The 22075-nt window shown below is 48.2% G+C and overlaps 1 protein-coding gene across 3 annotated transcripts in view; it reads left to right on the top strand.

The window, feature by feature from the left end:
• HYDIN (HYDIN axonemal central pair apparatus protein) overlaps positions 1 to 22075 on the top strand; it is a 134379-nt gene that overhangs the window by 20068 nt on the left and 92236 nt on the right. For all 3 annotated transcript variants that reach the window (XM_083749879.1, XM_083749877.1, XM_083749878.1), the window contains exons 9-14: positions 3521 to 3704; positions 12408 to 12507; positions 15644 to 15762; positions 16382 to 16605; positions 17074 to 17141; positions 20319 to 20554. In XM_083749879.1, the coding sequence (XP_083606005.1) occupies positions 3521 to 3704; positions 12408 to 12507; positions 15644 to 15762; positions 16382 to 16605; positions 17074 to 17141; positions 20319 to 20554 (931 nt within the window). The remainder of the gene's footprint in view (positions 1 to 3520; positions 3705 to 12407; positions 12508 to 15643; positions 15763 to 16381; positions 16606 to 17073; positions 17142 to 20318; positions 20555 to 22075) is intronic.

Raw genomic sequence — 22075 nt, 5'->3', positions numbered from 1 at the left:
GCATTTGTGTAATTCTATTGCTCTGTTGATTCTTCTGGTTCCTGTGGCTCTAACAGTGCTCTCAGTGTGGACCAAAGCTGGAGCTTAACAGGCACCAATCAATGAGCTAGTTTCTTGTGGCTACCTATCAGTGCACAACTTTGCACGATCCCCTCAGCACAACATGCATGTGCCTGCTGTTTTACCTCACAAGCCCAGTCTCCCAGACTTCGGTTTCCAACTTGCACCAATTTTAGCATGGACAGTAGATTCCTTGATGCTAATGCTTCTTCTGCACGGGGGCAGAGTACAGCTACTGGGCTGTGGCAGCAGAGTGTGTGTGGAGTAACTGGGCAACAGAGAAGGAATTCTAGCAGCAGGAGAGGTCAAAAAGGGGCAATCTGGTGGACCCTTCCAACTTTGCACTTTTCTGCATTTTGCAGTTCCTGTTCTCCAACCCAAAATTTGTGGAAAATGTTTATGTTAAGGAAAAATATGATTAAAAGCCCTGTGTTGGTGAAAGCAACATCAAAAAATGCATCCCATTAAGGAAAATTGCTTGCACAAATGTGGCCATTAGGACAAACATGCACTAAAGTACTGATAAATTTTACGATGAGTTTAAAAAAGAACAACTAATGCTAGTGGATTTGGAAGTGTGGTGACCTGAAGAGTGGGAAAATGAGGAATGGAAAGAAACTGAAACTGCCAGACTCATTCATCTCTAGCAGCAGACTCTGCTGCCACCAAAGTCTAGAGCTCTCTGAGAGGCACAGAACAGGTGGGGAAATGGAGTGTGTGTGTGGCAGGTGTTGCTACGAGAATGGAAGGGATCTGTGGCAGGATGGCTGGGGCTGAGTTGGTGGGCTGGTCCTTGCCTTCTACTTGCTGTGGACTTGAAGGCACCGTGGCTTCCCTAAAGGACAGGCTGCAGGCAACTCTAGCTGTAACCTTCCTCCTTGGTCAGAGTAGGACTTAAGGCCAGTGAGTGCATGGGCTATATGCCCCAAGGAGAAAGAGGAACAACTTGGGGCAAGGGGGCTCAGTGTTACAAGCCAGGATCTTCCAGGGTTCCTTCCCTTCTCCCTCAATAAAAGGGGGATCCTCAAGGATAGGTGCAGGGTGCTGAGAGCGAGGGGAGGCAGCTGCAGCCACATTCTGACACCCTTCTCGGACTCTAGCCCCTGCTGCTAAGTCTCAGTGCTGTTGCCCAGAGGGAGCATGATGCTTGCCCTCCGTCTCCAGTGGGGCTGAAGTGAGGATGAGTTCAGCCCCTTCCTTTCCCTGCTTCCACCCCTCTGGATCCCTGTGGCTGGCACAGCCCCTCCACAACTGCACAATTGGGAAGAAGTGAGGGGGTGATTTTTGTTCCTATGGGGACCCAGATCTGAGCAAGTAGTGGGATTTGGGGCTGCAAGGAAAGGTCCCTCACCACAGGATCCACATGCAGGATTAGTTGCCTGGATTTTGAATTTTAAACAGGCCGGCCTTACTGTTAGGCAGAGTGAAAGAGTCATCTCTGGTGGCAGCTACTGAAGGGTAGGGAGCAGACAGATGTGTATGAGTCATGCAGCATCCCTGTAAACCCTGCCCCCAGGTGCAGTGGAAGAGGATGCTGTCCCATCACTAGTGTTAAAATAAGATCCAGCTGCCAGTTGGTTGGCTCTTGTACTTGGAATTGGGAGAGAGAGTTGGTGTCTTGTCCTTTGCCTCAGGCAATGAAATGCCTTGGGCTGGCCCTACCTGTTAAGCACTGAAACGTCTAGGCCTCCACTTAGGACCTTTTGTGGTGCTGTTGGGGCATCTTTAGTAAGGGTTCTAGGCCATATATGCACAACTTGCATCCCTCCAAGCCAAAGGCAAGTGCCCACCAGAAGGTCCAACAACTTCTTGGGTTTTTTGGTAGCTTGCTTGGGACTGCAATAATGGGGGGGAGGGGTTGTTGAACCCTTGACAGGCTCCAAGGTACATCTGGTGGGCCATATTCAATGTGGGTGGATTCCACATTATGCTGGTCTGACCTAAGCTCTTCATGGGAAGGTGAATTTCAGGGCTGAATGCAGAGCAGACTCTTCATTTCTGGACACTTTTACCTTGTCATGAGAATTAATAATGGCTGGAGAACAGCCAGACCTGAAGTGTGACAAAAGTCTGGTCCACCTGACAAAGGGTGCAGCAGGCCCCCTTCTGCTCTTGACAACCCATGAAGACATCAGGGAGTCATTCTTCATTCTGGGAGCACCAAGGAGGATAATAATTCAGAGGGATTTTTTAAAAGGCATTGCAGTGAGGCTATTAAATTTACACAGCTTCTGTGATAACACTTTGGAGGTGTGTAACTGGCTAATGAAGGAAGAATTCCTGACAAGGAGTGGTTATGAGAGGGATGTTTTGCTCACGATGCTAAATGGCATAAGGCCATCTGTTTGTCATGGTCATACTCTATTTTTTGCTTGACTGCTTTGCCAATGAGAATTTTCGGAATAAGCACCATCTTACTCCATATTTTCAACTAATTAAAGTTAGCCATGGCTTTTATAAAATACTTTACTGATCAACCTGAAGAATGGCAACTACTGAAACCACAGATTGGACTTTGGCAAACTTAACTAGATTGACCTGTCCTGGAGGGGAAAGAGGGGTGAGTTGGGATTTTGTTTTTGTATTCTTTTCTTTCTTTTTTGTAATTGTTATATATTGGAAATCAATAAAACTATATTAGAAAGAAGTTAGCCATGGCTGCTGCATAGATGAAAAAATTATCCATTGTTGAGGAGGAGTCAGCCTCATCCCCCACACTTTCCTATTAGAATGCTAAGCCAGGCTTTACTTGAGTAAGATGGCCTTGGTTGCTGAAGGGGGGAAAGAGGACTGCGCATTTGAGCTGAGGCTGATTTTACTAGGCCACCTTCATTGGTTTGGCATTTCTTAACTTGCAAGATGGGTACCTCATACCCTTTTAGAATGTGGAGTACTAAACATGCCTGCACTAAATTGTTGCTGTTGTGTGTGTGTGTTCTCTCTCTCTCTCTCTCTCTCTCTCTCTCTCTCACACACACACACACACACACACATGTTTCATTCTCTTGCCCTCTCAGCCTAGTCAGAATGAGAGAGCAGCTAAGGCAAGAGAGAAGGTCTTAGAGGGGCATAGCCTAGAGCAACTTTCCTCAAGCTGGTGCCCTCCAGATGTTTTGGACTACAGCTCCTATCATGTCTAACCCTTGGCCATGATGGCTCAGACTGATGGGAGTTGAAGTCTAAAATATCTAGAGGGGAGGTTAGGGCAGGCTAGGGCAGACTCCCCTAGCCTGCCCTAAGGCCTTGCTAAATTCAAAAGTTGTGTAGGATCCCAAGACTGCTGCTTGATGTGTTGGCTGTCAGAGCTGGAGGGATGGGTCTCAAAATTCCCCCAAATCTTGAAAACCTGCTGTTTATCCTGCAAGCAAATGCCAGTTGTAGCCTGAGAGTTCCAGCCATCCTCACTTGCTCTCTTCTATTACATGATCCATTTCCTCCTTTTTTCCCCCTGCGGCTCCAGGATATGCCATACACTGCAGGCCGAGGAAGAGGGTGTGCTGGATCAGCTCTTGGCTGAGTGTAATATGCATCCTGATCTTCGTGAGCATCTCTCCATTGTCACCCGTACCTTTCAGAACCGCCAGGCCAGGGTGCAGGAAGACTCCATGCTCTTCAACAATCACGTTTTTACTGTTGAGCCTCTGGTAAGAAACTGTGCCTAGAAATTATGACAAGCATAGGAGTGCCTATGCTATTTGTATGCTGTGTTCTAAAGAAGCTTTTGGGTATTCTCAGTAATCCTCACCCAAACTTTGTAAGAGAAATTTCCTTCCTTCCTTCCTTCCTTCCTTCCTTCCTTCCTTCCTTCCTTCCTTCCTATTAAAATAGAACAGTGTCAAATTGCATAGACAGTGTAACCTTGGTTCTCGAATGCCTTGGTATTTGAACATTTCGGCTCCCGAACACCAAAAACCCAGAAGTAAGTGTTCCAGTTTTCGAACATTTTTCGGAAGCCAAAGCCAAACGTCTGATGCGGTTGTCAGCTATTGTTTCTGGGGTGCCAGCGCCAATCAGAAACAGGACCTTGGTTTTCAAACGTTTCAGAAGTCGAATGGACTTCCGGAATGGATTACGTTCAAGAACCAAGATACCACTGTACCTGTTATTCTCCTCACGCTGGAGATAGAAGGCTGACCAGGCAATCCTGTGTTTGAGCTATGCTGGCTAAGGGGCTCTTGGATTTGGCAGAATGCAAGATGCACTGCCACCATCAGTGTAGCTGTGATGGCCTGGGATTCCGATTCAGAGGATGAACCAGAGGAATCCCAGCCTGCACAGGAGTCCCCGCCTCCAGGGCCGGCTGAACTGGGGCAAGGCCTAGATGCTGAAGAGCCTGCACCTGTGGCAGAGCACCAGGAGCTGGCCCCAGGTGAAACCCTTCTGGCCCCAGAGGTGCTTGAGGACTCAGTGGCGTCAGGTGAGCCTCCTCCAGGGCCCAGTAACCCTTCGGCCTCTCCTGATCTGCAGAGGCTTAGGGCAGAGAGGCGAAGGGAACTGGTTGCTCCCAGGAGGAGTGCTCGCCTTAAGGCCAGAGGAGGCGGGGCTCCTGGGGGCCGGGACCGCCCCTGGCCTTAGAAGAGGATAAAGGCCTAGTCAGCCCGGTCCCAGGTTGCGGGAGCAACGTCGTTGTTGGCTTCAGACCTTCCTGTGCTCCTGTTCCCTGCTCGGCCTCCTGTTCCTGACCATCCGGTGCTCCTGTTCCCTGCTCGGCCTCCTGTTCCTGATCATCCGGTGTTCCTGTTCCCTGCTCGGTCTCCTGTTCCAGCGTTCCTGTCCCCCGCCCGGCTCTCCGCCTCGGACCTCGCCCCTCTTCGTGTGGACTCTGCTTACGCCCACGGTACCTTACCCCGGGACCAGCACAGTTTGCTCCCGCCACACCCGCACTCCCCCTTCGTTGGGGTGCATTCGGGAAGAGCCAGAGGCCATGGCTGACCAGGCTGCTGCGCTGGTGGCTTTGGCCCAGGAGAACCAGGCCTTGACTCACACCGTGCAGCAGCTCAGCGACACGGTTACGGCACTTCAGCAGCGTTTGGAAGCCCTACCGGCTCCTGGGGCCGACGCCCCGGCTCCTGGCAAGTACCCAGTGGCTTTGCCTGAGAAATTTGATGGGGCCCCGGCCAGCTTTCCCATGTTCCTTGCCCAGGCCAAGCTGTATATTCAGGGGCGAGCCCGGAACTTTCCTGACGACCGCACCAAGGTGCACTTTTTGATTAGTTTGTTAAAGGACCAGGCGGCCAAGTGGGCGTTGCCGCTACTCAGGCAAGACTCCCCCTTGCTGGCAGACTATACGGGGTTTTGCAATCTTTTGGAGGCCGCGTTCGGCAACCCCCAGAAAGGGAGTCAAGCCAACTGGGCGATTCGGCGGTTGAAACAGGGCAAGTCCACGGTGGCCGCATATACCATGGAGTTTCGGCTGTTGGCACCGGACTTGACCTGGAATGACTCGGCACTGCGGGACCAGTATCTCGAAGGGCTTTTGGACGAGATACTGGACCAGCTGGCCACAATGGAACGCCCCACCACGCTAGACACTCTCATTCAACGGAGTCTACAAATAGACGACCGGCTGGAGGATCGTCGTCAGGCCCGGGGTTGCCGACACTTCCAGTTCTCGGCACCAGTTCCTTCTGGCAGCCCCACGGTCACAACTGATTTAACAGAGGAGCCTATGCAGCTCGGGGCAGTGCGGCCACGCCTTTCCCCCGCAGAGAAGGCGCGGCGTCGGGAGGGAAATCTATGTCTCTACTGTGGCGGAAGTGGACACTACGCTCGGTCCTGCCCTGAGAAACGCCAGCTGCAGGGAAACCGCCAACCCCAGTAGCTGATGGCCCTAGCTACCGGGGGTCTCAAACAGCGCAGAATGGGCCCGCACCAATGGACTTGCAACATCTTATGGTTTCGGTACGTTTATACCCTCCAGGTGGGCCCTGGATCCTCACCCATGCTTTGGTAGATTCAGGAGCAACCCGCTCCTATACGGACGCTGCTTTTGCTGCCCATCATCAGGTGCCACTTCGGAACAAGCCAGAACCGGTCCAGGTGGAAGCAATTGACGGACGGCTTCTGCGTTCAGGTGCCGTTACTCAGGAGACCCAGCCCCTGGTCCTGTGTCTCCAGCAGCACCGGGAGTTGCAAACTTTGGACATTGCCTCTATGCCCCGGTTCCCCCTAGTGCTCGGGATGGACTGGCTGGAAGCTCACAACGTTCAGATTGACTGGGTCAAACGGACTGTGCACTTCCCAGACCCATGTTCCCATGCTCAATCCGAGACGCTGGTGGCCGCGCCCACGGAGGAGGCAGCACCCACGCTCTCAGCCGTGTACCAGGACTACCAGGACGTGTTCGAGGAACGGGGGGCAGACCAGCTGCTGCCGCATCGGCCTTTTGACTGCGGCATAGACCTCCAACCCGGAGCGCCTCTACCAGTGAGTCGCTTATATTCTCTAACAGAGCCAGAGCGCGAGGCTTTGCAGGACTTCTTGCGCAAGAACCTGGAGCGTGGGTTTATTAGGCCTTCCACCTCGCCTACCGCAGCACCAGTGCTCTTTGTTAAGAAGAAATGTGGGGAACTCCGCCCTTGCCATGATTACCGAGCCCTGAACAAAATTACCATCCCAGACCGGTACCCCTTGCCCCTTATCTCGGAGTTGCTGGAGCGGGTGCAAGGGGCACAGGTGTTCACCAAGCTGGACCTCTGGGGGGCCTACAACTTGATTCGGATCCGAGCCGGGGATGAGTGGAAGACAGCGTTTGGGACCCGGTACGGGCAGTTCGAATACTTGGTTATGCCTTTTGGTTTGTGCAACGCGCCTGCTGTGTTCCAACGCTACATCAACCACGTGTTCCGGGACTTGTTAGACAAGTACGTGGTGGTGTACTTGGATGACATACTGGTTTACTCCCGTGACCCGGCTCGCCATGAGGGACATGTCCGGACCGTGCTGCAGCGCTTGCGTGAGCACCGTTTGTACGCAAAGCTCAGCAAGTGCGAGTTCCATCAGCGGACTGTGGACTTCCTTGGTCACCGGCTCTCTCCAGATGGGGTGCAGATGGACCCTGGGAAGGTGGCAGCGGTTCGAGAATGGGCAGCACCCCGGAACTGCAAGGACCTACAGCGTTTCCTGGAGTTCGCCAACTACTACCGGACCTTCATTGCAGATTATGCTCATCGCACCACCCCGTTGACCCGGCTACTGCGCCCAAAGACGCTGTTTTCCTGGGACAAGGAGGCAGAGGAGGCGTTTCAGGGGTTGAAGGCCTGTTTCCAGAGGGCGCCAATCTTACAACACCCTGACCCCTCTCGACCCTTTGTGGTGGAGACCGACGCCTCCAGTACGGCTCTCGGTGCCGTCCTGTCTCAACAGAATGGACCTGAAGCGCCACTCTTACCCTGTGCCTTCTATTCCCGCCAGCTCCTACCAGCGGAGCGTAACTATACTGTGTGGGAGCGGGAACTACTGGCCATCAAGGTGGCCTTTGAGGTCTGGCGCCACCATCTTGAGGGGGCACGACATCCGGTGGAGGTGAGAACCGACCACCGGAACCTGGAGTACCTCCAGACCACCCGCAAGCTGAACCAAAGACAGATCCGGTGGGCGTTGTTCTTTTCCCGGTTTCAGTTCCGGATCCGCTATATCCCTAGCTCTCAGAACCAGAAAGCGGATGCCCTGTCCCGGAAACCTGAAGACAACGCAGACACGGTACAGCAAGCAGTACCCACCACGATCCTACCTCCAGCTGCATTCCTGGCCACCCAAGAGGCGGAGCCACTGCAGGCTCGGGTGCGGGAACAGCAGCGGGTCGACGCTTGGGCCCAGGAACGACTCCGGGAGCTGGCTGAAGGGTCCAGCCCTCAGTATCCGGGGCTGGTCCTGCATCAGGGCCTTCTGCTGCACCACGGTCGTCTGTATATCCCGCCAGGGCCACTGCGGCTGGAGGTTCTCCGGATGGCTCATGATGCCCCAGCAGCGGGGCATTTTGGACGGTATCGGACCACCCATCTGGTAAGTCGTGAGTTTTGGTGGCCCCGCCTGAAGGCTGACGTGGCTCGCTACATTGCTGGTTGTGATGTCTGCCGGCGCGCCAAGGGCCCTACCGGGCGACCCCCCGGCCTACTTCAGCCATTGCCAGTTCCACCACGCCCTTGGCACACGGTTTCGTTGGACTTTGTAGTGGACTTACCCCCGTCTCGTGGCTGTACCTGCCTTCTAGTTTTCTCCGACCATTTCACCAAGATGGTGCACTGCGCCCCCTGCCCATCTGTACCCACAGCCAAGGAAACCGCTCAGCTGTACCTTCAGCATGTCTTCCGCCTGCATGGCCTACCTGAGCGCGTGGTGTCCGACCGGGGCGTTCAGTTCACGTCCCGGTTCTGGCGAGCTTTACACCAGACTCTCGGGACAGAGGTCTGCCTCTCGTCAGCCTACCACCCACAGACCGATGGCCAGACGGAACGGGCGAACGCGGTGCTGGAGCAGTACCTCCGGTGTTACTGTAGCTACCAGCAGGATGACTGGGTCGACCACCTGGCATTGGCGGAGTTCGCCTACAACAACGCGGTGAATGCGTCCACCCAGCAGACCCCGTTCCAGGCCAGTTACGGTTATCATCCACGGCTGTTTCCAGATGTGCTGCCGGCTTCCGCGGTCCCGGCGGTGACGGAGTGGCTTCAAGAGCTCCAGTCCCAGCAACAGCTTTTGGTGGAGCAACTGCACCGAGCCAAGGAAGCGTACAAAGCCCAGGCCAACCGCCACCGCCAGGTGGGGCCGGAACTTCGCGTCGGTGACCTGGTTTGGCTCTCCACTCGCCACCTCCACCCCTCTCGACCTTCGCGGAAGTTGGACGCCCGCTTCACCGGCCCGTTGCCTATCGTGGACCAAGTCTCTCCTGTGGCATTCCGTCTCCGGTTACCTGCAACCCTGAAGGTTCACCCGGTCTTCCACAGGTCCCTTCTGAGTCCGGTGGCCCCACCCGACGAGTTCCACCCGAACCGTCCCCGACCGCAGCCAGTGTTGGTTCAGGGAGAGCCTGAGTACGAGGTGGAACGCATCCTGGACTCCCGATATCGCAGGGGAAAGCTGCAGTATCTCATTGACTGGAAGGGGTACGGACCGGAGGACCGTTCCTGGGAACCAGCGGCCAACGTCCACGCACCTGCCTGCCTCCGAGAGTTCCATGCGACGTACCCCGGCAAGCCAGTGGCCCATCTGGTCCAGCATCCTGTTCTCACAGTGGCCAACCAGATGCCTGTGGCAAACTCACAAGCAGGAGCGGAGCACAAAAGCATTCTCCCTTCCTGTGATTTCTAGCAAATGGTATTCAGAAGCCCTTTCCATGAATTTGGTGAATCCTCTTTTAAAGCCACCTAGGTTGGTGGTCATTACTGACTCCTGTGGGACTGAGGTCCTTGTAGGTTACCTAGTCCAACCTGCTACTTAAGGCAGAAAATCTGGAACTGAAGATCTCTCACTGTGCAAACTGTATGTGAAGAGCAAGATCTCCAGCAGGGAACCAGTAAATGACAAAAGCCAACGAGGCTATATCCAAGATGATTTGTTGTTTTTACTAGTCTGCAGGCATCACTCTAGAGACCCACTGGTGAGTCAGAGCCACCTAGTCAGTAAGTGGTGTTAGTAAAGAGTTGTTTCTGGGTTGCAGATCTAAGCTCTTTGTGGTCTAGTCTAATCTTGTTGCTTGAACAAAGCAACTTGAGGACAGATTCTGAAACTAAAGGGTTATGGAAAAATAAAGGAACCCAACTTAAAAAAAAAAAGAATATGTTTGTGGAAAGTAAAAAGCCAAATGATCTGAGCATCTTTCCAAGCCCATGGGAAATAAATGGTTATGCAACTCTGACTTTCAGAGTACATCTCAAATTTAGCTTGATTTGGTTTTGCAAAGAAGCATGATCTGTCAGCAAAAAAGCTCTGGGGGAAGCCCAGGTGGCTTTTGCTCGTCTAACTGCTGAATAGCTTTGATTCCATTTGCAACATCTATTAGCTGCAAGTCACATTGTGAACATGTGCAAGCTGACTCCTTGGAAATGGAAACCAGAAGCAAAAGGAGGTAAGGTGTGTGCTGCTATTGCACTGCCCTTGACAGGACATCACTGCCCTCCCCTTTAAATATGCTGCTCTGTCAGGAAATTTAACTTTTTATACCCTCTTATCAGATTGTTGCAGCAGCAAATAAAAGCTGAAACACAGCTAAACTCAACCGCCTAGAAAGCCACTTGGCAAATGCATATTTACCAGATTGAGCTCCTTTTAATTAGCTGGTGATGTATTGCATTTGTCTTGAATAAGCCCATAATATTTTGAGGTAGGCCTGCAAGCTTAGATATTGTGGTGATGACTCCAGCTAATAGGGGAAGGACTGTCTGGGAATGTGTGCCAAGGAGGCAACACTAAGGCAATGAGCTTCTGATGGCTCCATTCTTAACAGGGTAGTTTTACCTGGGTGTGTCTGGCTTTCTGGTTCCCTGGGGAAGTCATAGAGTAAAATGCATCTTGAGAACAGGATGCTGGGAATAAACAGCAATTCCAGTGATGCAATTCTTACAATCTTATTGGGCTGCATCCGAAACTCTGAGAGGCCAGGTAGGAAGGAGCCTGGTAAGCTAGCTCCATCTGTAAGGGCATCCTTGGTCTTGCTGATTGTGGCATGAAATGATGGCTATGCAGCCAACCTATCTGAATCTGTCCTGCTCACTGACCCTTCAATGTGGGCTGTTATTTTGCAGGCTCTTGGTAAGAGCTGCAAGACCCCTGAAATGAAATGCCCACTCATTTGTGTGCACTGACCATCCAGCACACATAGCTATACACCTCTGCTTCCCAGCCCATGTGCGGACAAACTAGCTCATATGTTTGGTTGTAAGCAGTAAGAGGAAAATAGCATTAGTTCTGATAATCAATAGGTTTTTATAAAAAAAAGCCATACCAGGTCTTTTCTGATAACTTAATGGATTGTGTGGATAAAGTTCTAAGCACTTGATCAAACCAATATACCTTGACCTCTGCTAGGCTTCTGTCAGAGGCCTGTGTGACTTTATTGTATGAGGTTTGAAAGAAAGCAAGGTAAAGTAATAATCAGACCAACATTAGATTGGAAAGCCATATCCTGTGATACACAGAGTTCAGTGTTCCTGTTCTGGTGCCTTAGTCAAATATTTGACGTGGGAGTAGCAACTATGATCTTCAGATTTGTCAACAATACAATATGACCCCTGACTGAAACCGTGTAGAGCTGCTGCCAGTCAGAGTAGACTGGAAGGGGGATTTTTGTTCTGTTTTTGTTCTTATTTTCATTATGTATTGAGTGTGTTTCATATTGTAATTTTATGTTGTGAACTGCCCTGGGATCTACAGATGTAGGGGAGTATACAAATTTTATTTAATTTTATTTAATTATTATAATAGTAGACAATACTGAGCTAGATGGACCAGAGGGCTGACTATGTGTATGACAGCTTCCTAATTTTCAATGTAAAGCGTTAGATACATACAGTTAAAAAAAAGAAAGGTACAAGTATAAAATGGAAGGAAGGCAGCCAAAGATTACTGCAAAAGGTTTAGCAGAGAGAGTTGCTGGATGACACACTGAGCATGAGTCAGGTGTGTTGTTTCAGTGGTTCAAAAGGTCACTGTCAAGACCATAATGCCCAAGTCTTGGGAAAGGATAGTGCTGCTCCATTGAGCACTGGTTGGTTAGTCAACAGAGCAATTAAAGAACCTGCTTGGGTAAGAAGGTGGTATCTTCTTCCTTGAAGGAAGGGTTGGGCTCTTAGGGGTGCTTCAGATGTCTTGGAGGAAAAAGTGAGGTGCTCCATTGGGTCCTTTAGCATTAGGGGCTTCTGCCTTTGTGTCACTTACTCCAGAATTCTGTTTCCAATGGAAACCTGTCAAATGCCTCTGGAAAGCTTACAAGCAGAGCATAAAGCAAATAGCCACAAACACATGTTTGCTGCTGGCACCTGCCACTTGGAGGGACACTGTTTTTGAAGATGGAGGTCCTATTAAGCTAGTGGAGCTCCATGCACAGACAGAAGTAGGGAGGATGAGACTTGAATGTGTGAAACTGAGTAAAGATGGTATGGGAGAGCTTAGCAAGGGGAAGGGGACATTTTAGAGGCCCCAGGTGCCCCTAATTTTGGGTTGGGAAATTGCCTTGCTGGGTCTTGTTGGAATCTTTGACCATAGAAGACAGTCCAGCAAATGCTGCACTTCCTGCTCCCCAGGATGAAAGGATTATTTAGACCTGCTTCATGTTGAGAAGGCAGAGCTGGAAGTGCGATGCTTAAAGTGTTTTTGAAAGACCTCACATATCACTTCCCTTCCATCTTTAGGAGGGAGAAGTTTGGCCCAATTCCACAACCGAAATCAGCGTGATCTTCAGGCCACAAGAAGCTGGGGTTTATCACCGAACTGTATACTGTGATATCTCAGGTATGATATTCCCACCTCATACTGTCATTATGGGATACAGTAGGTGCTTTCAGAATTCCTGAAGTCTGATCACGCACTCTGGTGAGTCTGAGATCAGTAGGCCTTCCAGTTACATCAGATGCCTACCACCTTGGTTGGGAGGTGCCTAGCACAGTCTGAAGCACATGTTTTAGTCTGCTCTGCTTGACAAGAGGAAAGAAACCAGCCCTGAACATGTTTGTTTGCCCTTTGCAGAGATGCAGTGTGTTGTTGCAGGCTCTGGACAGGAGCATACCTAGCTATTGGTGAGGTTGGCCTCTACCAAGGGTGCAGGCCCAAGGGGGCATGGAAATCGTGCTGCTAGTGAGTGTGGGGCAGAAGGGCCATGTGAATCTTTCCTCCATTCCTCTCTTTCTCTCCTTCCATGTTTGGCCACCCCCAACCTGGCCAGAGGCTGAGACCAGGGTAGCATTGCTTCTGCCACTTCCCTGACCCAAGCAGCAGCAGCAGGAGGTGCTTGTCTCCAGCACAGCAGTCTTTGCAACAATAGCAGCTGCTGACACATTCCCCTCTGTGTGTGTGTGTAAATCTTGAATGGAAGAGTGTTTGGGGGAGGGAAGGAGTGTGTAACCCTTTCTCCACAGCCACTTTTTTACTCCATATCATCTCACCCAAACTTAATTTCTCTCCACGTTGTTTCAAATGTTCCCACCACAAACATTTGGAACACTGAACTTGAGTATCAAATGCAATTGGAGGGGAAAATATTGCTAGGAGGAGGATATATTTGGAGTAGAGAAACAGCAGATAGGGAAAAGACTTAAGTCCACTTCTGTGGTACTTCGTAATCTTTCAAGAAAACAACCATATCCTTGTAGGCTTTGCAAGAGCACGTAGAAATGGTATTATGATCAGCCACTCACAATAAGCCACATTGATCCACCAGAATTCCATGGAGAGGGGAAAAGAAATTTATATTTGTTGACAACTTGCTAGCTATTCCTTGAAGAACTTGACTGCTGATCCCCAGTATAGGGCTGGGAAGGTCTAATCAGTGGTGGCTGGTGGAAGGCAGAGAGGCCAGTAGGAAGTGGAGCTAGAGCCAAAGACAGGCAGAGCCAACTAATTCTAGTTTTGCCCCCATCCTCCTCTCTACTTAATGACAACACAAAGATTGAGGAGGAAAAAGCTGACAGCCAGTGCCAGCAGCCCCTGGAACAGATGTACGAAAGCAGACAGGTGGGGACTGGCTGATGGCAGACCAAGGTTGGTGGGACAGTTAATGGACCAGCCTTAATTGGGTCCTTTTCTTTTTAGTATGGTTTATATTCTGCCCTTCTTGCATCCTGGAACCCAAGGTGACATACATGGGAGTGGGAGCAGACTGGTTTTCAGGCAGTGTCCTATCCAGCTACTGATCAGAGCTAGCCTGCTTAGATTCAGTGGTAAAAACATCTGGAAGGATGGATAGCACTTCAAATACAAGTACAGCAGAAAAGTACACAATTTTCTTCAGCTTTAATAACAACAGTAGTAAAAATAATTTATGAAGTGCTTAAGCTAACTTTAGGTGCTATAAGAAAATGCATCAAAATAGAGGTTGACAACCTTATTTTGACAACAAAATATTAGAAACAAAACTAAGAACTGGAGTGCATGAAAGCCAACTGTAATTAGAAATAGGGCAGCTGAAATAAAGGAACTTCAACGTCCTATTATTTAAAAAGAAAAATATACAATTGAATGAATTAATGTGGGCTAGTAATATATTCCATAAATAAGAAGCGATGAGAGAAAATGTACAAAGATACAGAATAGGGGGAGAGTTGGAATGCAGGAAGTCACTAGAAAGAGGATAACAAAAAAATCAGAACAGAAGGATATGCAGAAATGAAGGGACCTAATGTAAGGAATAAGGGTTCCTTGCCTTGTACTTTATTTCTGTCTTGCAGGGGATGTGGCAACACAGGGCCCTGGCACCTGCCCTTCTGTGCTGCCAGAGCAGCTGTCAGGCAGAAGGAACTATTGATCTGCCTAGCTGGACCAAGTGATCTTGGGAGCCAATAGGAACTTGACTGCCAGGCTTATATAACTGTCCCTCCTGAGGGAGTAACTGCTCTAGAAATTCCCATGCTGCACCTCACACTTCTAGACTGCTGCCTTTCGGAACTTGACCACCCCATATGACCATGACTGTGTTCTTGCCCTGGCTGCTCTTATTTTTATTTGCTGCTCTGGACTTTGGCTTCTCCCTGACATAACTATGCCATCACTGCTGTCCCTTCCCATGGATCATTTGCAGGCCTAACCCTGTAAAGCTGTGACAGTCCCACGATATGGAATTATAAGGAGGAAAGAGTTAAAATAACTCCCTTGGCTGGAAGCAAAACAGGGACAGCCGTTTTAGCTGCCAGACACAAATGCAGTGTGTTAGTACACATTTGTGCTAATTACCATGTGTGGTTGTTGCCAAGCAAACCCCATGCAGTGATGAGAGAGAGAGAGAGAGAACAGGAACTTTTTAAGGGCTAAAGCAGAGGATTCAACAAATGAATGTGCCACACAGACTACAAATTAAAGCATCCACTTACACAGTGGGCTTTTTCTTCTTGTATAAAGTATATATACTCTCATCTAAAGCCCAGAGGGAGTGATACTTCCCTGGAAAGCCCACCAGAAAGACTCAGTTATTATTAACCAGGAGCTTTGCCTTTTGAGCAGAGCTTTTCCTCCTAGTATGTTGGGCTCAAGCCAAAGTAGTAACATGTAGTAACACTAAAGGTCCAGCCAACATGATGGATCCAGGACTCCAAGTAAGTCAGAACTTGCCTTGCTTGAGTTGGCTTCCTGGCTACATATCTGTCTACTCGGGTGTTCAAAGTATGGACCTGGTTCTGAGTTTTAGCCCTCTCTGCACCATTTCTCTTGAGTTTGATGCATTGATTAGAATATCCCAACATTACATTTTCATGCTTTTTCAGAAATTGATGTAACTTTGAAATTACAACTTCTGCAAAACAGTCCTGATGGTCAGACAAGACCCTAGCTGTTATTTCAACTATTTCTCTCAGTCCAGTTTCACTTTTTTGCTTTAGTGCTTCCTTCCACTCAGTATCTTTTGAGTTCATATCTTAAAGGTAGAGTCTCATCTTCTCAGGGCGAGAGACCCGGCTCCCTCTGCGCATCAAAGGAGAGGCCATGGCCCCCAAGCTGCTTTTCAACTTTGACCAGCTGGATGTTGGGAAAATTTTTGTTGGCTCAGCCCACAGTTATGAGGTGAGTCCGGTTATTCATGAGAGCTGTGCTCTGCCTTCCTTCCATGAGCTTAGGGCATTCACATTGTTTTATCCTTTGAGGTCACTTAGGCTAAGAGAAACAGGGTATCCAAGGCCATCCAGTCAGAGTCATAGCTGAGTGAGGTTTTGAACTCAGGTCTCCCTGTCTAAAGTCCAACACTCTTATCTACCTTTGTTTCATAGAAGCCAACCTCCCACATTCCTAGCCAAGGATTATGTAATCTAGACATTTGTGATGACGGTAACAATAGAATGGAAGTTGAAGAAGAAGAGTTTGGATTTGATATCCCGCCTTTCACTCCCTTTAAGGAGTCTCAAAGCGGCTAACATTCTCCTTTCCCTTCCTCCCCCACAACAAACACTCTGTGAGGTGAGTGGGGCTGAGAGACTTCAGGGAAGTGTGACTGGCCCAAGGTCACCCAGCAGCTGCATGTGGAGGAGCGGAGACGCGAACCCGGTTCCCCAGATTACGAGACTACCGCTCTTAACCACTACACCGCACTGGCTCTCACCAGCAGCACCAGTTTTAACAGAAATGTAAATGAGTTGCTTCTTTGAGAATTAAGATTGTTTTCATCTTCTCCTCTCCCTTGCTGCAGGCCATCCTTTCTAACAAAGGAGCTATTGATGCCCTCTTCAGCCTGATATGGCCATCCACGGCCCTGGGTGCCTGTTTCACATTTCAGCCCAGTGAAGGAATAATTGAGCCAGGAGGCCACCAGGCCATTCAGATCACCTTCAGCTGTACTATCCTGGGACAGTTCTTTGAAGAGTTCAAATTTAGTGTGAATGGATCTCCCCAGCCTGTGATCTTAGTGATTAGGTAAGCTGGAGAAACCATGGCAATGAGTTTCAAGCATATCCTTAGGAAAGTTTCGAGGTAAAACTGATGTTTAAAAAGAAAACATTTTTGTAGAGATACAGACACACAAAGCTGTACTGACAACCCACTTCCTGATGTCCATCACATTCATAACTCAAGAAGGTGGTTATGCAGACAGTGGAGGTCCCAGTTCTCTACTGCTGTCTTGAGCTGTAGTCTGGGACACAGATGGGTGTGTGCGCACATATGTGCACATGTGCATGTATATCCAAATGCATCTGGCGTTAGATTCTGTATTCCACAACAATTGAAGCATAACTCTCTCCCTTGGTCCCCTGACAAGCACACTTGTGTGTGTTGCAAAGGCAGGGTGGGAGCCTTTGGCCCTAAAAGTTCTGCTAACTATTTCAACTAAAGGTGACTTTTCTCTGAGTCCTGTTACAAAGGAGTCTCTGTTTTCCCTTTCAGGGGCTGCGTCATTGGACCGACATTTCATTTCAATGTCCCATCCCTCAATTTTGGGGATGTCTCCTTTGGTAAGTTTGCACTATTTGTGGATTTTTTTTATAGTAGTAGTAGTAGTTGTATAATAATAAATTATAATTATTAGTTAGATTTCTTTAAAAACAAGGCCAGTTGTGAATCCTACTTGTAGGCTAGACTGGCTTTAAGGCCATAATAAATGTGTTGCTCAATCAGACCAACATCCATCTAATACTCTAGTGTTCTGTTTCCTACTAAGGGCCACCACCCAGGTGCTCACAAAGAGCAGTGCATAGAAATCGTGATGGGTTTGTCCCTTCATACCCAGATGACTTAGAGTAGCCTTCACCAACCTTTGTGGCCTTCCAGCTGTTTTGGACCAGTACTCCCATCAGCCTTAGCCAGCATGGCCACCTACTGTAGGGAGTACCAGCCTTAGAGCATGCATATGGCAGGAGTAGAAATAATAGGATGGGGAGGGCTAGGTAAGGGCAGCTGAGAGTGTGCTCAAGGTGAGGCATTAACTCATCTCCAGGAAATGGTGATTGTGAAGTGAGTTTTAAGGTGGGTTGTGAAGAAAGAGGTGGAAGCTGTTCTAAGAGAGCCTAACAAAAGTCAATGAGGTGGGGGGGAGGGGTGAAGAACCAAGAGCTAGGGAAATACAAATCAATCAATCAGATAATCTTTAGGAAGGATTAGGGTTGACTGAGATTAGTTTCAGGAAAGACCAAATAAAGTACCACTTCATGCAATGCATAATTTCCTTATGGAATTCATTATTGCGAGAACAAATGATGGTCACTGGCTTTGAATAATAAAAAAGACCAATTAATGTCTTTCAAAACCGATTAATATGATAGCTAAATGGACTGCCTCTGAACCTTAGGGGTTCCAGCTCTAAAAACATCAAATTAATTAGGAAAGGACAGCTGTCTTTCCATCTTATGGACTTCCAGAGGCATCTGCCTGACCACTGTGGCTGGATTAGGTGGACTGTTGGTCTGATCCTCTTGTTATGTTCCTATTGCTGATGTAGCTATTCAACCCCCCTGTTCTCCTTGTAGGCCTGTATTTGTTTCCTTCTTCCTGCTGCAAACTCATCTTCCCCAATATATTCTTAACTCGTTATTTCAGATAATTTCTATTCCAGTGTTGATCCTGGCTCCTCTGTCCCAGCCTCATTAAAGACAATCTGACGTTTAAATGTGAAATCAATAGTGGTGTGGCTGAAGGCGTAATTGGTGCTTGATATCCACCATAACTTGCCCAAGCCTGCCCCATATTCCTGTTATTCAAGAGAACTCATTACTTTTTCTGCACATTTTCCAGCACTCAACACCATTTCATTTTAGCCCTCGCCTCTTTGTTTTTGATGAATAAATTAAAAATAAAAATCCAATTGAGTCCTTTTTGATGCCTTGGCTGCTGGCTGGCCTACCTAGAGAGCTGCCTTGAAGGGTGTTTGGAAATTCCAGCTGGTTCAGAATGTTGTAGTCAGACAGGGATACCTTGGTCATGGCGATCAATACATTGATAACCTCATGTCTGGATCATTTGTAATGGCTTTATATATGAGGCTTCCCTTAAAGATGACTTGGAAGCTTCCGTTAGTGCAGAACTCAAATCCCAGAATTTTGACTGGTACAGCCAGGTAGGTTCATTGAATCAATTTTGAAATAACTTCATTGGCTGCTTCTTTGCTTCCGAGCTCAATTCCGAGTGCTGGCCCTTTTAAAACCTTAGAAAGCTTGAGACCCAAATACATGGCGGAGTTCCTCTTCCCACGTCTTAAGATCTTTGATCAAGGCCCTGCTCTGAGTGCCTTCTGTAGTGGAAGTATGTGATGTATTTTAAAAGAAAAAGTCCTGAGTGGGGAGGGCATTCCAAAGTCGAGCGGGGTGCTCTCATTTGCAAATACAGACATATCTTGGAGATACTGTAGGTTCTTTTCCAGAACACCACACTAAAGTGAATATCGCAATAAAATGAGTCACACAATTTATTTTGTTTCCCAGTGCATATAAAAATTATGTTTATACCATACTGTATACTAATCCAGGCCCACCTAGCTGCAGAGGCTGGAGGGAGGAAACCTGGATATAGCCCTTGCCAGCTCCACTGCCATGCCCAGGAGAGGGGTAGTGGCAGGTGGGGGGTGGACTTCCTTCCTCTGGAAGTGGCTGGGCTGCCTGCAGCTGTACCCACATCCTCATAAGGAGCATTATCTGCAAAGCACAATAAAATGAAATGCAGTAAAATGAGGTATGCCTGTGGACAACATACTTCAAGTGGCACCAACAGGACAATCTTTTTTGTGATGTGTGACATAGTTTGCATCATAGTTTTTATAGTTCTATTTCTATGTTTCACCATGACATTTTGTTAATCTCTTATGTTAACTGTTAGTATGAATATTTTTTACTTATGCCTATTGTACCTGTTTGTGTTGATCTACCTTTTGTGCCCATTTATGCTTATCCTGGAGTTGTCTTGGTTTAAGAGTGGTCTAGAAATATTTCAGATATATAAAATATTGACCAGGAAGAGTAATTCAAGGCATGTGGCTCCTAGGCTATACCAACTTTGTTTGCTAATAATCAATTTCCACGAATAATTCAAAGTGTTCCACACACACAACTTGGGACCAGATGGTCTCCTTTTCTCCCACTTGAGCTTGCCCAGCTTTTAAGACCCTCAGGAGCCTTTTGCTCTGTCCCACCAACCTCTGAAGCACGTTTGGCAGGAACTCAAGAGAGGATCTTATCACTGGCTGCTTCTAGGTTCTAGAACTCCTTGCTAAGGATTTCATTGAACTTCTCCTGAGCAGATATTGACTCACTACCATATATGGGCTTGGGAGTTACTTTTAGATTGACACCTGTGTAGATTGGAAATTAGCCTTGAGAAGTGGTTGGAGGGTTGCCTTCCCTTCTAGCATATGGCTTGGAGTGTCATTTAGGAACCCCCCTCTCCTTGCAAACCATGTATGGTTATTCCTTCAGAACACCTATACCTCTAGGTGAAGAGTTGTTTGTACACATTGAGGAAGGACTGTTGCTATATGACATGGACCTGTGTGCTTGCTGTGTGGGCCGTTGGCACAAACTCCTTTTCCTAAAAGAAAAAGTTGACTGTGTGGAGGAGTCCAAATGAGTGTCCTTTTGGGTCACTTTCAGCGCCTTCATGAAGCTCCTTCACAATTCCTGTTGGGTGAAAACATTCTCTTGCAGGTTTCCCTCACACCCTGTCCTGCTGCCTCATCAACACCTCTTTGGTGCCCATGACCTTTGACCTTCGTGTCCCAGGAGATGGCACTGGGGAGCCAAGTGTCATGAGTGAGCATCAAGCCTCTGACATCTCAAGGCCAACGTGGAGGAAGGCACGCAGTGGAGGGGCAAAGCCCAAAGAATTTACCATCACTCCCAACCGAGGCACCATCCGCTCACAAGGACTCATGGACATCCAGGTACAGTGCCACTTATGCTGCTGTTTGTCCTCAGTGAGGAGCAGGTGGCTCCTGAAGTACAGCAAATTGATTATAGGACTTGTGCTGAGAATAAATTATATTATAAAGGCTCACTAAGCTATGAGGCAATTATTGAGTTGCAGAATCACTCACTTGAAAGTCAATTTAAATTACAGTAATGTTCATACTGTTCTCAGTGGAAAAGCTTGGAGAAACTGGCCAGTGACCTCAAATGAAAAGAGAGAGAATTCCCCTCCTATATCCAAAGGGCTGCCAACTCCTATTTCATTTGTAGCATCTTCAGGACTTGGCCTTTTCTGTCTTTTCCTCCTGCAAAAGTAATGCATGTTCAAACTCTGCTCTGTGCTGTTTGAGGCCACATAATGATGCTCCTTACAGAATGTCTCTCCTGCCATCTTTGCCCCCATTTATGTTAAACTCCTTTTTCTCTCCCATCACTGTATTAAGGTTGCATCACCCCTCATGGCTTGGGGGGCAAAAGCTGGGGTTACTTGGGACCTCCAACCATTTTAAGGAGCACAAAAATCTTTCCTCATAAAGCTGCCACTGTCTTGCTCTTCTTACAATTGAAGTAACCAGGTCGCCAATATTTAAGATGTGTCTGTCCAACACTCCTTTCAAAAGAACTCCCTTTAATTGAGGGAGGTGCAAGACCCTTAACAGCATGGGAACCAGTAGCAATGTGAGTAGGGTTGAGTATGAATTTATCCCTGGCACAGAATTATAATTATGAAGTAAAATAGTTTTATTGAGGAAATCAGAGTTTACAGACATTTAGAGAGAAACATGAACAAAGATAAGAACAAAGAATGACAGTGTAAACATCTTGCTTCCTGTGTCCCCAATGATGGTCAGGAAGAGGGCAGAAAAATAGTTCATGTTGCCTCTGTGAGTTCATGTTGCCTGTGTGAGGACAGAGGGGGCTGGATAGGAGAAGGAGAATAATAATAAGTCTGTTGATTGAGTGCACTCTAGGTCTCAAAGGTAGAAGTTGTGTGTCTCTTACTGATTTTCACATTTCCATATCTATTACCTATACAGCACTGAGAGCTCACAGCCCCCTTTTAATAGAACAATATAGTTGGGAGAAGATGGGATCAACCTGAGTCAATCAATCAGAGATGACAGTTCACAGAGGATAGCCATCATATAATGGAGTCATCAGAGGACACAGTTCTCTCACCCATTCACACTCCATGCAGATAGTTGGCTAGGAAGCTATACATTTTTCTTTCTAAGTAGTGCATCAGCTAAGAGCACACATCTCACAGGGTGACTAATCCCCATTCATTCAAGGGAAGTATCTGCCCTCACATCGAGGTTAGGGTTGTTTAAAAAACCAAACTGGTAGGTATCAAAGATGATATTAAGGTGACCAAACTTTTAAAGATACAGCTTATTTCTGCTGTGCACCTGTCTCCCCAAATCAGGGGTTGCCAGTGTGGAACCCATAGACACACATGCAGCATTGAGACTTTCCCTGGTGCCCACAGGATACAC

This window comes from Podarcis gaigeae, assembly GCF_964106915.1.
Source record: "Podarcis gaigeae genome assembly, chromosome: 8".
NCBI lineage: Eukaryota > Metazoa > Chordata > Lepidosauria > Squamata > Lacertidae > Podarcis > Podarcis gaigeae.
The sequence above is the reverse complement of the archived record's forward strand: the minus strand, read 5'-3'. Positions and strand labels throughout refer to the sequence as shown.